Below are 17,856 nucleotides of genomic sequence, written 5' to 3' on the forward strand. Positions count from 1 at the left end.
ACTGTATGTAACCTCTATATTATATATATATGCGAGGGACATTCAAAAAAGTTTCTGCACTTTTATATTTTTCGTTGTAAACTGCGAAGGTGGGAGGAGTAGTAATTGGCCGTGTGTGAGAGTGTAATGTGACTGGGAATATTGCATCGTAAAGGAAGGTGACTGTGTAGAAAAGTGACGTCATTTGTTTTTGAATTTTTAATAAATAGATTTTTAAAAAGTGCAGAAACGTTTTGAACATCTCTCATATTTAACCTGTACATCCTTGTTTATGATATATCTATTTTTTCCTGAACTTTAATTTTGTAAACTTATCTTTTTTGTTATCTTAATCATATAAGTTTTTTTTGGTTCTGCTTCGAGCCAGTTTGCGATTAATAACTGCTTTGCTGATTTTTCTTTTTATTACACTTAAGGCCAACATGTTCATTTAGCTTCTGCAAAAATGCTTCTATATCTCATTTATTGTTATGTAACAAGACCTTAACGATGGTACAAAACATCAGGAGATCGATTATTCTTCTCTGTGCAGTGTGGAGTATTGACATGGTGGTAAAATTACTTGTTAATAGGAAGGATTTACAGGTCTTATTCTAAATAAGTAATATTAAGAGAAATGTGCCTCGGTTAAGCCCCCTCAGACCACTCAGAAGTGATGTTTTGTTAGTAGGTGACATTGGAGAGGTGAACAACACAGGAGTGCCACAGGGACTGTACTTTCTCCGGTCCTGTTCAGCCTATATACATCGGACTTCCAATACAACTCGGAGTCCTGCCACGTGCAAAAGTTCGCTGATGACACTGCTATCGTGGGCTGCATCAGGAGTGGGCTGGAGGAGGAGTATAGGGACCTAATCAATGACTTTGTTAAATGGTGCGACTCAAACCACCTACACCTGAACACCAGCAAAACCAAGGAGCTGGTGGTGGATTTTAGGAGGCCCAGACCCCTCATGGACCCAGTGATCATCAAAGGTGACTGTGTGCAGATGGTGCAGACCTATAAATATCTGGGAGTGCAGCTGGATGATAAATTAGACTGGACTGCCAATACTGATGCGCTGTGCAAGAAAGGACAGAGCCGGTTATACTACCTTAGAAGACTGGCGTCCTTCAACATCTGCAATAAGATGCTGCAGATGTTCTATCAGACAGTTGTGGCGAGCGCCCTCTTCTACGCAGTGGTGTGCTGGGGAGGCAGCATTAAGAAGAAAGACGCCTCACGTCTGGACAAACTGGTGAGGAAGGCAAGCTCTATTGTTGGCATGGAGCTGGACAGTTTAACATCTGTGGCAGAGCGAAGGGCGCTCAGCAGTCTCCTGTCAATCATGGAGAATCCACTGCATCCACTAAATAGTATCATCTACAGACAGAGGAGCAGCTTCATCGACAGACTGCTGTCACTGTCCTGCTCCACACACAGATTGAGGAGATCGTTCCTCCCCCAAACTATGCGACTCTTCAATTCCACCGGGGGGGGGGGGGGGGGGGGGGGGCTAAACGTTAACATTTAACATTATACATAGTTATTGTCTGTTTTTCACCTGCATTATTATCATTCTTTAATTTAATATTATTTATTGTATCAGTATGCTGCTGCTGAAGAATGTGAATTTCCTATTGGGATTAATAAAGTATCTATCTATCTATCTATCTATCTATCTATCTATCTATCTATCTATCTATCTATCTATCTATCTATCTATCTATCTATCTATCTATCTATCTATCTATCTATCTATCTATCTATCTAATTTTATAATGCCTTTCCTATCTATCTATCTATCTATCTATCTATCTATCTATCTATCTATCTATCTATCTATCTATCTATCTATCTATCTATCTATCTATCTATCTATCTATCTATCTATCTATCTATCTATCTATCTATCTATCTATCTATCTATCTATCTACTTTGTATGTGTTGTGGTCTTGTTACATAAGAATAAATGAGTAATAGATGCATTTTTGCAGCACCTAAACTAAGGTGTTACTCAAATGTGCTTTTTACTTTTTCAGTTTTTCTATTTTTGCTTATTATTTTGATGAGTAGACATGTCCTCTACTTATACAGTTGTTTTCTCACCATTGTTCTGAATACACAACTTATATACTTTACTGTTATTTAATTTCCTGCTTATTCTTTTCTCTTTTGTGCTTGTGAACCTAAGCAGTTGACATTTTTAACCTTAGAAGCATTATATAGTCAAATATGTTTATACACGCAGTGCATAGCAACTTGCACACCTGCTGACGTCAAGAATGTTCAAACACCGAAAAGCAACTGAAGCTAAAATACAGAAATACAGTTTGAAATTACCCAAAAAACACAAATAAAATAGAAGGAGAATTTGCTAAAGTTATCTCAGATCCTGATAAAAAGGAAATTAGTTACTCAGAAGTCATGACCCTGAGACTTTGTGGTCTAGAATGTTAATGAATAGTCTCTCTTGTGTCTGATTTTTTAATCAGTGTGTTAATTACTGATTGATTGACTCATTCATTCATTTTGCTTATTTTTTTAGGTCAGGAATACAACTTTCTTAAAATGGAGCCAGGGGAGGTGAATTCTCTTGGAGAGCCCTATGACTTTGACAGCATTATGCATTATGCCAGGAACACCTTCTCAAGGTTGGAGTCTAAGGTTACATATCTCTGCCTATAATCTTTTTTTTTTTAAAAGTAGGACATGTGATTAGAGTATTCATTCATTATCTACAGAATGTGATTACAATCTTTTTTTTATCAAGAGTAAACCAAACTTCTACAAAGAAGATGTCTGACATAGTGGCTCAGTATTTAGCATCCACAGCTGTAGGTTTGAACCCTGCCCCAGTGACAGTTATGACAGTTATTCTGCACCTTTCTGTGCTTCTCTTTCTGTCGTGTACCTGGTTTTTCTCTCATATTTCAACAAGGTACATTTTTGGGTGGGTGTGCCCATGAGTAGTCTAATGCTTGATCCTGATTCTTGTCCGATGCAGCAGTTCTCTTATTACCCAAGCCATCTTAGAATGCTGGTGACTTCAACCAAAGAATGATTTGTGATTAATTTAGGCCACTTTCCAGAGATCTGTTTGATCACTTTGATGTTAAGGAATCTTCTTCTGTTGATCAGTGTCACAAAAAACAAATGAAACCCGCTCAATAAAACAATAAAATGGGAAATGAGCCACTGGGGTGAAGACTTTTTATAGGTACAGCATATATAATCTCATCCACTCAAGTAGGGTGATCAGACCTTATGGTGTGACACAGCCATGCTGAGCATTGTGCCGCAACCATAATGTCAGGCATAGGCCAGGAACCGAAATACCAGATCAGCATAGGGCCAATTTAATTAAACTAAACTAAACTATCTTTGTGATGTGGGAGGAAGCCAGAGTCACCAGGCTGGAGTCAAATCAGGTTTCTTTGTGGTATGAGACAGCAGTGCAAAGCAGAGTAGGGTAGGAAAGGCTGCAGGGATCTGTGACATCTGGGGTGAACCTCTCCAGGCTGGTGATAAGGATGTACTCCTGGCACTGCAAAAGTTGGGCATCACCCCCAACTGAAAATGGGACTTCTCATCCTTATCTGGAAAGGGAAGGGTGGCATTGGTGCCTGGTAAGGTCCTTACTAGGGTCATCCTTAATAGGATCTGTGATCACTTGCTCACCTACCAGCGACAGTCTGGTTTTATGCCGAAGAAGTCTACCACCGACAACATCCTGGCACTGAGGGTTCTCATCGAGTGCAAATGCAAGTTTCTTTGCATCCTTTGTTGATTTTCATAACGCATTCAGCTCAGATGATCGTGCTGTCCTGTGGGACATCCAGAGACTTCACGGGATCCCCCCGAAGTTGCTGAATATCGTGGCCGACCTGTACACGTACTGTGAATACTGTGTAGGGTGGAGGCAGAACCTTGGCATTTTTCCAAATTGATCCTATGGTTGGTCAGCAGTGTGTTCTTGCCTCCTACTCTATTCAGTGCTTGCATGGACTGGGTGTTGGGCAGAGTTGTGGGGTCCAGCAGCTGTGGGGCATCTGTTGGTGAAAATAGATTCACTGATCTTGACTTTGCTGACAATGCTGTGATCTTCATAGAATCAATGGAGGCTCTGATCGGGACTCTCGAGAGACTGAGTGAGGAGTCTGAGTGTCTGGGCTTGTGAGCGTCCTAATAAAAACTAGGATCCAGACCTTTAATGACCTCTTTGGCACAACCATCAACAGTGTGTCTGTCTGCAGAGGGAATGTTGACCTCATCAAGACATTTACTTACCTGTGAAGTGACATTCATGTCTCTGGGGACTCTTCCTATGTGGATCATGAGGTCGCTGGGAAGGGGTGTGTGGTGCTCCTGAAATCTCTACAAAAGGATGTAGTACTAGGGTGTTGTACCGTGTTAGCCATTATGAATGTAGAGAAAAGCCAAGCAAAATGACACCTTTTATTGGCTAACTAAAAAGATTACAATATGCAAGCTTTCGAGGCAACTCAGGCACCTTCTTCAAAGGATGAAGATCCAAGTCTTTAGAGTCCTTTGTGCTTCCTGTCTTGCTGCATGGTTGCGAGACATGGACGCTATCCATTGTCCTGAGATGAAGACTGGACTCATTTGGTACTGTGACTTCTTGGGTACCGCTGGTTTGACTTTGTGTCAAACGAGCGATTGCTCATGGAGACTCGAATGAGGCACATTACCTGCATTGTGAGGGAGTTTCATTTATGGCACTACGACCATGTGGTGCGTTTGCCCCAAGGGTAATCCAGCTCACAGGGACTTCGAGTGACTGGACCAGGCCAAGGGGACGCTGATGTAACACCTAGCAGAAGCAGATAGATGGTCATTTCCAGAGGGTGGGACTGGACCACATGTCTGCCTGGGGGGTTGTCAGCTGGGATCCCCAGCTGTTTCATGGTGTGGTGGATGCGGCAACACCATGTACCAATGCATGCTTTCCAACCTGACCTGACCTGACATAATGTGTGAAATCAAACACTGTCAGCCTGCTACTTACTGTCATTTCAGTCTTCAAAAGGCAATTTTCTGTTTATGTTTTCTTCTTTACACTTCATAGCTTCAAGGAGAATAATTCTGTGGTTAAGTCTAATGTTAGCTTGCAAGCTCTTTTAACACCTCATGTATCTTTTTTTTTTTTGTATCCTAGGGGTGTGTTTCTGGATACCATTCTTCCTTCGCGTGATGAAAGCGGCACACGTCCTGCCATCGGCCAGAGAACAAGATTAAGTAAAGGAGACATTGCACAGGCAAGGAAGCTGTATAGATGTCCAGGTATTGCCATGTGAATGTGCAAAATAATAGCTGGCTAATAAATAAATAAATAATAAACATGACTGAAGAGATAATATGATTTACAAATGCCGTTCAGCAATTGCAGTTTTCTAGATGATTACGTGGTGACTCTAAATTGGCCTTGCTGTGCTGTGATCCAGTGCTATCAGAACAGACTCCTGCCCCTTGCCACACTGAACTGAATTAAGTGGATCTGAAAACAAACATCAAAAATAAAAGTATAAGATACTCCACTTAACATTACACATAAGACTGAAAAGTGTAATAGTTGTAAAATAGTGGGATTGGTTAAATTAATAATGTAGAACAAAATAGTCCTGCTAGAAATGATCCATCTTGTAATACTAGATGTCTGTTTCAGGATGAAAATTCTGTTTTGTACAGCAAGAGCCTGACTACATAAAGAAGATTTTATGTTCAAAACTAAATGGAATAGGATAGAGGCTTAATTATACGTATATAAAGTTTGTTATGAGTTAATTACTAGCTGTAACACGTGAACTTATCATTCTCCATCTCTATTTGAATTATTTAAGACCTTGTGAAGTTATGAACTGCATTGTTCTTGTGCAGAACATATACTGCATCCTTCATGATCGACCTTCCCCACAGCACTTAGTAGCAAAGCACAGCAATGTGACAGTCATCTGCCTTCAGCTAATATTAGTCAGATTCTCCCCAGAAAAGAAAATGTCAAATGTTACCTTTGATTTCAGTTTCAGTCAGTTTGTCGTCACTCTAACGAGGTCTCATTAGTGTAGACACTGCAAGAAAGAACATTCAAGGTAAAAAAAATAAATAAATAAATTGTGACCTTTTTGTCACCCATATGGGAAATGTACATATTTATTTATTTATTTATTTATTCTACTGCTAACCATGTATTAGCTAGGAAGATGTGTAATTGAAAATACAAAATAAAATTTAAATGATTTGTAGAGTAAGTGCTCTAGAAATGTACAGAAAACAGACAATCGTGATTTTTATCAAACAATGACTTCAGGTTTAATTTTTCATTAATTTATAAGTCTCTATTAACACACTGGAGTGAAGTCTTTCTTTCAAAAAAGCCGCGACTTCAAACAATAGAATAATAATGATCCTCACTGTCGGTTTGTCACTCGGCTAATATGTGCCCCAAGATTGGAACTCTGTGAGTGCAATGGTCCACATTTCTTATTTATGTATTGCTCATTTGTGGCTGTTTGTTGCATTTTGTTTGTGGTATTCGTTCCGCCTGCGTTTTTTGTTATTTGAGGTGTGGTGATGCAGTGGTTAGCACTGCTACCTTACAGTCCAGATCACATACACTGAAAAAATTATAACCTCCATTCAACTTAAAATAATTAAGGTAATGATTCACACTTTATATTTTCAATCTGAACCAATATAATTCTTTTTATCTTATTGAACCCACAATTTTTAATTTGAGGCAAATCATTTAGAGTGATTGGGTATAATTCACTTGTTTTATACTGAAGTAAATCAATTTTTTAAGTTGTTACAATTTGAAATGTTTTATTGGTCGTAACCAGTTTTTATGCTATTAGAAATATTATGAACATAACACATTCCAATGCTGTACTTTTTACATTAATTTAAAAATCTAGTGGAAATACACAAGCATTTTGCAGTGTAAGTCTTAAATATACAACAAAAAGTTATTAAATGTTTCTATAGCTTTCTTGAAAGTATGTTTTATTACGAGTTCTTATACTTAAAATTAACAGTTGAGAAACAAGGTTAATTACCAGAAATCTTCCGTTATAAAAGTCTCCTGCTGAAAATGACCAGACCTCTATAGCCACGTCTACTCCACTCGGGAAAGTGTTCTTCTTTTTTGGCAGTTGGAAAGCCAGCACGCTGGAAAGTTCTACCGGAAGAATATACAAATGGCCCCTCTCACACAGCACACGAACAACCTAAAATATTAGCTTAACTGAAATAGGATTTTTATGTTTATTCCCTCTACCATAACTTACTCTGGAGCAAACAATTTTTTTTACTTTGATTGAGATCTGAAACCAAATATTTCAAGCTACAACACTAAATGACTAATCTTAAATTGCTTGAAAGAGAAAATTTACGTTCAATGAACAACATCAATGTTACACTCTTTTCAGTGTATTTGACTACAATAATAGATAGATAGATAGATAGATAGATAGATAGATAGATAGATAGATAGATAGATAGATAGATAGATAGATAGATAGATAGATAGATAGATAGATAGATAGATAGATAGATAGATAGATAGATAGATAGATAGATAGATAGATACTTTATTAATCCCAAGGGGAAATTCACAATCAGTCCAATATAGTTGGCACACTTTTCCCTAGCCCCCAGGGACACTTAAAAGACATTTGCCCCATTATAATCCACGCACAACTAATTCTGTTCCTTCTTCCCCTTTTATTGCAATTCATTTTGTTTGGTGAAGTTTGGGAAACATTTCTGTGATGTTGCTGAACTCGAGGCAAAATGAGTCGAGCGGGGTTCGCTCCTCACTAGTGATTATATCTGATGGCACAGCAGCAGATCACAGATTCCAAGTTCTGGGTTTAAATCCCTGCCTAGGAAGTGCCTGTTTGAATTTTGTACATTCTCATCATGTCTGATTGGTGTGTCCTCTGAGCATTCTGGCATTCCTACTACAATCTGAGACATGCTGATTTGTGTTTTCTTTTAAATAAATTAGAATTATATATTTTAATGTATTCTTTTCTAACATGGTGCCAGAGAATGACGATGTGCTGTATGTTAGTTAGACATGCAAGTAAGAATTTCACAAAACAATTCTACCACTGCTACTACCTGCAAGTTAGGAGCTTGCTATTCACTATTTTAATTCTTTTCCATCTCATGTAACGCCGTTACTTCTGTCTCAGGCACCCCTCTGCGTTTTGATTCACTTTTTTTTTTTTTTAAGATGTATGACAGAAGCCACACAATCATTTGTCCTCCTCTCCTATTTGTTTAGTTCTCTGGCTGTAACATAAAATACAAAAAGGGACTCAGCATTTGGATACCCTCACAGAACTGAGGGCGCACCCAGTTTATAATGGGCTGCTGTACCATGTTCTCGAGAGCCACACACTTTACATGATAAATTAGGATTAACAATAAATTTACCCTTTTCAACATGAACAGACTGGTTCTCAACCATGCTAACTGATTCCTAAGTCTTCTGGTCTTGCAATCATCCTGAAAGATTTGCAACACGTTCCAAAGAGTTCTCAGTCACACTCTGAGCATTTACACGTAAATGACAAGCAGCACTGTGTTTACCATCCTCAACAGTGTGAACCCTAACAGTGTCCGCTGAAACTCAACATGGATATTTTTGAGAACCCGAGCACCTTTTTTGACCTTTTAAGTGTTCATCTAGTTGTTCCTCCACCACAAAGGTCGGAACCATCATTGAGCAGTTGTACACTTCTGCAGGGAGATTCACGCGAAAGAGGCCCTGAATATTCTGTAATAAGTCTCGCTAGGATGAAGCAATCTGAACGAAACAACGTGCAATGTGCTCCTCAGTACATGGAGCTTCAAACAAGCCAGGATACTCCTGCATCGGAGCGGTGAGGTAGGCACCAGACAGCCGACACAGCGTTTAACCTCCATCTGCAACTTCTGGGTGCATACCGCCCATACCCCTTCACTCAGTCACTCGACTTCTCATCAAGATGGTGGTGTACAGTATTGAGCAGCGCATCTTCATGTTGCAAACCTATTGGGTCACCAATTCATTTAAGCGATGTCAGAATCAACTGGATATTTGTGAGTTAACAGAAGGTTACTTCCAGCAAGATGGAGCAACATGTTACACATTGGCAAGGAGCAGGGCAGAAATTGACTCCTTTTTTGACAACAGGGTAATTTCAAAGGGGCTTTGGCCACCACGATTGCTGGATCTGGCACCACCAGACTTCTTTGTTTGTGATATGCTCAAAGGAAAAGTCTATCGGAATAAGCTTCACACTGTGGAAGATTTGAAGGAAAACATCCTACGTGAAATTGCTGCTATTCCCCCCAAGACACTTCCCAATATGTTCAGGAACATGGAGCGCCGTGTTGAAATGTGTCTGGCAGAAAATGGAAACCACTTCCAGCATCACATGTAATGCAATCGATTACACATAAGTCAATGTATAGATCGTATTTTTTTGGTTCAGATTGCTTCATCCTAATGGGAGTTACAACAGAATATTTGGGGCTTCTTTCAAGTGAATCTCCCTACATAACCAGTTCACAAATTCCTGCAGGTTTGTTCAGTGTGACTCGTATCACTGCGTGTGTGTCCGCACCACAATGAATTAGTGCCATAGCCAGGTTTTATTTCTGCCTTGTAATTATTGCTGCTGAGACAGGCACCAGCCATCGTACCTCAGGTCAGAAAGTGACAGAATAATCAGAGTCGCCTTCACAGGCATGTCTGTATTAAACCTCAACTCATGTTGTGAGGTGAAAAGCTTTCTGTAATTTAACAGTAAAACACTTTCATAAAGATTTAAGTGTTTTTCATCATTAGATAGATAGATAGATAGATAGATAGATAGATAGATAGATAGATAGATAGATAGATAGATAGATAGATAGATAGATAGATAGATAGATAGATAGATAGATAGATAGATAGATAGATAGGGCACTATATAATTGATAGATAAGGCACTATATGATAGATAGATAGATAGATAGATAGATAGATAGATAGATAGATAGATAGATAGATAGATAGATAGATAGATAGATAGATAGATAGATAGATAGATAGATAGATACTTTATTAATCCCAATGGGAAATTCACATTCTTCAGCAGCAGCATACTGATACAATAAATAATATTAAATTAAAGAATGATAATAATACAGGTGAAAAAACAGACAATAACTATGTATAATGTTAAATATTAACGTTTACCCCCCCGGGTGGAATTAACTGCTTGTAGTAATGTGTTATACATGACTGGACCAAAAACCAAAAGATGGCAACCTACCGAAACTGAATTTAATCACACCTTCACAACTTCCTGGCTAATTTTTACTTAACAAATTTTGAATCATGTTTCTTGCCGTAGTGCATTTAACCTTTTCCAAAATGAAAAAAAATAAAATTTGTAAAAGTTGAAAGAAAACATATTTTTAATCTTTCATTTTAAGTACAAAAAGTTTTTCCATATGCAATTTTCAAATGGAGCTATACACTGCAAGACCAAACTTTGATGTTCTTACTTCCAATATGTATTTGTTGTCAGCTGAAAAACTACAAGTCCTGTTTTGTTCTGTTATTTCACCTGAGAGTAGATAAACATAAAAGTTGTTATTTCTATGACCGACTTAAGAAATAGTTTCCAGATTAAGTGTCATTACTTTGTTTCCCTCGTGAGCCTCTGCTTCTCGCTTCACAGAACTTGTCAGAATTAATAAATCAGTCTAGCAAGGCAGTTCTTCCTTAAGGATTATTTTTTGCCTTTGAATATAGGGACTTGTCACCTTTTTCTATGTTTGTGAAGAATTTCCCATCAGCCTTAATACGCAGAGATTAAGATGATTCTCTAATTGCCTTTTATTACCAGTAATTGGCAGACATTTTTCCTTCTCATTACATTTGAAGGTTTAGGTCCAGCTCAGCCAGGTCTAGGTCAAATATGTATCAGGTGTAATAACTTGTTGAGTTAAAGCTCTGCAGTTTCTAAGCGGTGATTTAATTGAAGCTGTCATTAAGTGAGGGAAAAATGGCAGCAGGTGATGCGCAGTGGGTGGGAAAAAAATATTAATCAGTCTCCCGGGAGGTGGAAAAGTGATTGACAGTTTAAACTACAAGTGCCAGGCTGATCGCTCTTGTGAAAATGAAATGTTAACTTGTAAATGCACTTCTGTGCCCATCAATGATTTTATTTTTGGGGTGTCGAACTCAGATCCTGCTGGGCCACACTGGCTATAGGGTTCATAAACAGTTAACAACTAATGTTGCAGACTTCTTCATCTTTCACTTTAATTGACTTGCTTCAAAAGATTCACAACGCTTGTTTCATTTTCCCTTAACCAGAACTCAAACAATAATGAAACACAGCCAACAGATGACCAGTCTGGCCAAGTAAGGAACTACAAGTCCAAAATGATAAATGTTGGGTCACCAACCTGGTCGTCCCTTTTGAATCCAGGCAGGCAGAGAACAAAACAAGCATTCCCTGGCATGAAAAGTCAATCAAAATAAGCAAAATAGAGAGCCAGTTAGGGTGCCGAACGTCACAAGCATTCTGTAGTGCACTCAGATCACAATGTGCTGCCTACTCTGGGCGGCCCTGTCATTTATAGGCTGGGGACTGGAAGGGGCGGAGTCAGCTGCCCTCACTGGGCGTCTGCTCAGCACTGTAGAAGGAATGGAAGAGGACATAATGATATAATTAGCGCCACTGGCCCTACCTATCCTAGAGTGGTATTAAATATACCTAAGATGAGCCCGGAGGGTGATGCCCATGCTTCACACCAGCTAAATCAAGGGTCTCATATCTGTTCCTGATGGGCTATTATTTTTGTCTCCAACCACTTTCTTAAGTAATGTTAAGATATTTAATTCTATGGCTTGCTTTAGATGTAAGAATTAGAACAGTAACATTTCCAAATCTGTGGAATTGTGTTTTTTATTTTTTTATTTTGAGAGCAACATCCAGATATTTTTGGATGACATATCTCAGATATTCACTTTTCTCGTTTAAAATATTTTACTGAAATGGACCCACAGGTTCAAATAAGAAAAAAACTAGTTAGTCGGTTATCTGCTGTCTCGCTTCGCACCCTTTTATTGTTTAACTGCTGATAAAGGAAAAATGAAACAATTGTTCTGAATCTTAGACTATGTCCACACTGCTGTGTTTCCATTTAAAAACAGTGTTTTTAAGTGAAAACAATCTCCAGCAACAGCCACGTTATCATATGTATGGTGAAGAAACCAAAACAGCCGACAATGCAAATGTAGATGTTTGCCTACACTGGGCATGCATGCATCAGTGAAAAATGCCCTTGAACAGATACAGGGTGGCATAGGGAAATGGGAAATTTTTAATTGACGTTCAATGAATGAATAAACGCATTACAAAATACATTTAATGATGAAATGTGTTGTACAGGATATGCAATTAATGATGGTAATCAATATTCATTCAATATTCATTTTATGTTTTGAAGAAAACATCATGAAGGTGTTGTCCGTTGCTCCATACTCATTCTGACAGCCTGTTGTGGAAATTCTGCATTGCTCGATGTAACATGTCAAGAGGAATGCCAACGATTTCCTCTTCAATCCTCCATTTTAGTTGGTTGCAGGACATGTACGGTACACTTGGCTTTTAAGATGTCCCCACAGAAAAAAAATCACAAACAGTGTGTGGTCCACCAGGCTGGCACCGCCAGCTGAACCCAACACAGACACGTGTGGGACACAGGTTTTTTTTTTCTCTTTTTCCCTTGTGGGAAACGTCTTCCCCGTTCCCCACAAGTATAACACAGTCCCAGCACAAGCACAGCACAATATGATATATCTCTTCTCTTTTTCTTTCTCCACCTTCACTCGTCGGGTCAAGCTTCGTCGCTCCTCCTCCCGACTCTGGCTCCCCAAGTAGTGGCTGCTGGCTCCTTTTATAACGCACCCAGAAGTGCTCCAGGTGCTTGATTACTCATTTCCGGCAGCACTTCCAGGTATGGCTGAAAAACTGCCCATCAGGGCTCAGCAGCTCCTGCTGCAGCACCCCCTGTGAATCCCAACAGGGCTGCACCACACTCCAACTCCCATGCAGCTCTGCAGGAGTCCGAGGCACTGCTGAAACCCAGGGTGGTTGCCATCTAGCGTCCCGGGGGAGGTAACGCTCTGGCCCCACTTGCTCCCCCGGTCTTCTCAGCGTGGAGGCGTCCCACGGCCAAGGCAAGAGCCCCGGCCACACGCTACACAGTGAGATTTGGGGATCTCGGAGGCCATGGAATGTCACCGTTGCACAAAATGTTGCACCTTCCAAACAATCGTAAAATAGCTGCCATCGTTTGTTGGGCAGTATGCAAAGTGGCTCCGTCCCAGGAACTTCTTTTTTAAGGCTGAACCTGTTTCTTTGAGATTACGCACCCATGTTGTAATCGCATGAGCAGACGGGACACGATCATGACGTCCTAATTGGTAATGACGCCGAAATTCCCTTTGCACAGCAGTCACGCTATCACTGTTCTATAAAAGGGTTTCTCGTTGCGTACCTGCGCACTGCTCCATTATAACTAACGTCAAGGGGTTCTAAACGAGGTCGCATTGGTCCCAAACAACCGCTGACGCCCCAGGGTTGCCAACACCTAGTTCCAAAATTTCCTTGCGCCACCCTATAGTAACGCCACTGGCCTTGTGATTTATTGCATAACTGTAGCAACTATCAGCGCATGCTCCCACCTTTTTCCTCCTCCTGTAGCACCTGGTATATTATTTGCCTTTTCCGTTCATATTTATGCTGCATTCAAAGAAATCAGCTAGCTCATTTTCTCTCATTTGCACCTGTGTGTCCATCATAAAGTATCCATTTCAATAAAATATATTAAAAGAGAAACAGGTTTCCATAGACATCCATTCTTTCAGAAAGTTTGTTATCTACATTCTCCATGAAAACATGAGATTAATAAATTTATCTCAGCTACCACTGCAAACTACATGGGTTAGGTAAAATATTTTAGAAAAATGATATTTTTTGGGATGAATTATTCCTTTTTAGGTAAAAGGTTTGTTCTTTCAGCAATTGACTAGAATAAAAACCTACAGCCAGTGTGGCTCTCTGTGATCTGATTTTGACATCCATAGCCTGTTTGATTCAATGTCATTTTGAAAGCAAATGATTACATCAGTTTCTGACAAAGAAATATATATATATATATATGATCTATGTGATGTGCAGTATGTATCCCATATAAATGCTGTATTGTAATATGTTCATCGATTTTGTCATTTTACATAAAGCTTAGAAAAGTCATTTTACAATTTCAGCTGACAATGGACAGACGACCTAAAGAGCGTTGACTTCCCTTTGTACCCACTGCTCCTCAGAGAAGCCCTCGCTGTTAGTGACGTTGTAGTGACAAACATGATAATAAAAAAATCCTGCAAAAATACATTCAATTAAGTATATTTTAACATTTTTATAAATGGACTATATGTAGTTAACATATAAATGCATTTACAGAATATTTACATTTAAGCTGTGTTTTAGCTAGCTGTTAGTATCGATTAATTGCTTCAGTGTGCTTGAATGTTTTATGGATAAGTGGTACACAAAATAATGCTGTATTAAAACAATGAATGTTTGCAAAATATTATAATATTATTGCAGGGGTCTGTGCTTCTTAAATTTTTTGAAAGCTAAATGATTGGTTTCTCAGCTGCTAGTTACTGGATAACCATTAAATTATGCTAAATATTTTATAGTGAAGATGCAAATTGTACAGTTATTTTCAATAACCAGTTGTTGTAAAAAAGCAATGGTAATTGAAACAATTATTATTAACTAAATACCCTGTAAAGGCTTCTTTATCAAGACTTTTCTCCATCCAGCTTAAACTTTTTAATAATACAATCTGACTTTTAGTGCAGTTGGGGTTATTTCAGTTTTTTTCTACAGTGCTGACAAGCTAAGGACCGAAGCAACCTCCTTCTTAAAATGGTGCACTAATGATTATACATCTGGGGGCTTGCAGACGGGTCAGATGTGTCCAACTAATCAAAGACTTGAGCCAATTAAGATAATTGCCAGCTTGGGTGGAATGAGGACCTGAAGGTCTGTTGGCCCCAAGTGACTGGAATTTCCCAGCCGTGCTGTAAACTTTAGTCCTTGTTTGACCTGTCGACAGGTGCAGAACTGTCTCGAGACCTCGGCTGACAGTCAAGTGACTCGCTGCATCTCACCTCCTGTGTAGAGTTATCTAAAGGCTAGCAGCATTAAGTAGAAACCGTAAAGGACTTCAGATGCAAAGTGCACTTAATTCAAAGTCCAATACCTGAAAGGTAGATGAGCATTAATGAATGGAAAGAAAACGTGGTAAAGTGCTTACATTACGAAAGAGCAGAATTGAAAATGTTGTTTAAAGGATTTAACTCTGGAGTGATTCTAGACTGGGGACAAAAAAAGTCTATCTATCTATCTATCTATCTATCTATCTATCTATCTATCTATCTATCTATCTATCTATCTATCTATCTATCTATCTATCTATCTATCTATCTATCTATCTATCTATCTATCTATCTATCTATCTATCTATCTAAGAGAAGACTTCAGGTCACAAGCCTTATTCCAAACTGAACCGTGAATTGTATTTTGCAGCTTGTGGAGAAACGTTGCAGGAGTCTACTGGCAATTTCTCTTCCCCTGGATTTCCCAATGGATACCCGTCCTATACACACTGTGTTTGGAGAATATCTGTTACCCCTGGAGAAAAGGTAATCGTACGTCTTCCTTTGTGATGACTACAGGTACTTATTAGGGAATAAAAAGTGCCTTCAAGTAGCCGTGTTGTCCAATTGAAAATCTTTTATTTGATGTTTAAGCTCTGTTTGCTCTTAGCTGGGGTGCATTTAAATGAAGATATTTGGGTACTTTTAGGGACTCTTAGCAAATTTGTTTACTTTTGATGAATAATGATTATCTAAACAACTTTTCAAGTATAAAGTTTCTAAGCACAAAATTTCAGTTGCAATGTGAGTGAGTGTTTCAGATAAGTCAGGCTCTCTGTTCTGTCGAGCTTCATGCATTTCAGGTCAGCTGTGCCTTATCACCACAGGGAGCAGAGCTCAGAATATCGTTGCCGGCCTTTGTTCACCAATTAATCCTTTAGAGTGCATGTTTTACAGCTTCATACTACGAAACGTCCTCTGCTAAAATATCTTATTGTGACATAACTTCACCTTCTACAGTTTGAATCCATTGTGAGAATGCAACATTGAACTGAAGATCAAGCCTTTTTGCCAGTTACTACAGAATTCTTGTTTGTGATAAAGTGTATCTCCTTAGTAGTTTCTGTAGTATTTGGGAGGTTATCTACTTCTATTTCTTACCATGTACAGTATATACTTCAATAAAACAGAGGTGATTGAATCATAAGAACTAAATAAATATGTTTTTGGGTGGCATTGCCATCCTGGGTGTGAGTTCTACAATATGTTGTCGATTTGGCATTTGTGCGTACTCCAGGTGTCTGCATGGGTTTTCCTCCACTATTTCCAAAGGTGTGCCGGTTAGGGTTAACTAGTGATTTCAACCTGGCCCTGTATAAGTGTGTGCAAGAATGGTTCCTGCAATAGACAGGTTCCTTTTCTAAAACTGATTTCAGCCTCCTGCTTAGTGCTGCCAAGGTAGGCTTCATTCCCCACAACCCTAAGTGGGATTAACCAGGTTTGAGTTTGTTACGTTTGCTCATCCAAACTTCATATAAGCATTGTGGTTGTCCGAGGGAATAACAGGCACAAACAAAAATGAATTGTTGGGGTGCCAACCCAGCCAAACAAAAACAAACACTTGATGGCATAAAAGTATGTAAAACTACTCCCATGGGAATAAAGTGACTGATATTAATCAGGCTTTCTTGTCTGCTATCTGAAAACTCCAGGAGCTCCTTAGCTCTGGTCGCCCTGGAGAGAAGTGACACCTCCTTCTGGGTGTTCGAGTTCTTATAGCCCAGAGACCAGAAGTGGCGGAGTCAGTTGCCCTCATTGGGCAGTTTCTGTGTACTGTGGAATAAGAAAAGGACAAGACAGTTAGTGGCAGCACCCCCTTTTGGCCTGGGTTGGTATCACATACTTGGGAAGAACTTGCAGGGTGATCATCTGATGCTCCAGGGACACCAACACAAAAACCAAACTTCTCCCCCCCCCACACTCCTTGCGGTCGCTGGCACTCATGAGCCTTTTGTATGCCGGGGCTGATGTAACATTGTGCAGTACATTATGCTACTGGCCTTCACTAGCTAAGATTGCGTAAAGGGAGGATATCACTGAAAAATCACTAGAAATGTCTCATAATGTGACAAGGATTTAAAAAGACCAAGCCTCCAGAGCAGCACTGTTCCATAATCCACCTAAGTGAACCATGTGCCTTATATCAGTTTGTAGATGTTGCCACTTTTGATTTTCTTCTCCTAGTCTGACAACTTCTGGGCTACTTGTCTTCTAGTGCAGTAGGAGAAAAGAACCTGATTCTGCCCAAATCACATTTATTTCCATAAGAAGCTGATGTGGCAATGGATTTTGGGTCTACACATACACATATGGTATACCAACCCCTGTCAATGCCCATGTTGTCACAGTGATATGGTAATTTCTGTTGCCATAACCAGTGTGTTTCTCTTATGCCATCAACACCTTATACAATCTTGCAGATGTTCTACACCGCCTTCACCATACCCCTAATGACACTTTATAACGATACAATCATAGGCAAGAGTCAACACAAGCGTCAGAGTTTTTAACAAACATGCAAATGTATCCAGTCTTTGGGGAAATGGGCCAGGTGTGCTTGGAAAG

At 39.3% G+C, this 17,856-nt stretch overlaps 1 protein-coding gene across 4 annotated transcripts in view; it reads left to right on the forward strand.

The window, feature by feature from the left end:
* The window catches only part of tll1 (tolloid-like 1), a 351,180-nt gene that overhangs the window by 226,374 nt on the left and 106,950 nt on the right, over positions 1 to 17,856 (forward strand). For all 4 annotated transcript variants that reach the window (XM_051929770.1, XM_051929768.1, XM_028804997.2 and 1 more), the window contains 3 exons: positions 2,530 to 2,635; positions 5,161 to 5,285; positions 15,662 to 15,777. In XM_051929770.1, coding sequence (XP_051785730.1) covers positions 2,530 to 2,635; positions 5,161 to 5,285; positions 15,662 to 15,777 — 347 coding nt within the window. The remainder of the gene's footprint in view (positions 1 to 2,529; positions 2,636 to 5,160; positions 5,286 to 15,661; positions 15,778 to 17,856) is intronic.

The sequence above is a fragment of the Erpetoichthys calabaricus genome, chromosome 7, assembly GCF_900747795.2.
Source record: "Erpetoichthys calabaricus chromosome 7, fErpCal1.3, whole genome shotgun sequence".
Taxonomy (NCBI): Eukaryota; Metazoa; Chordata; class Cladistia; order Polypteriformes; family Polypteridae; genus Erpetoichthys; species Erpetoichthys calabaricus.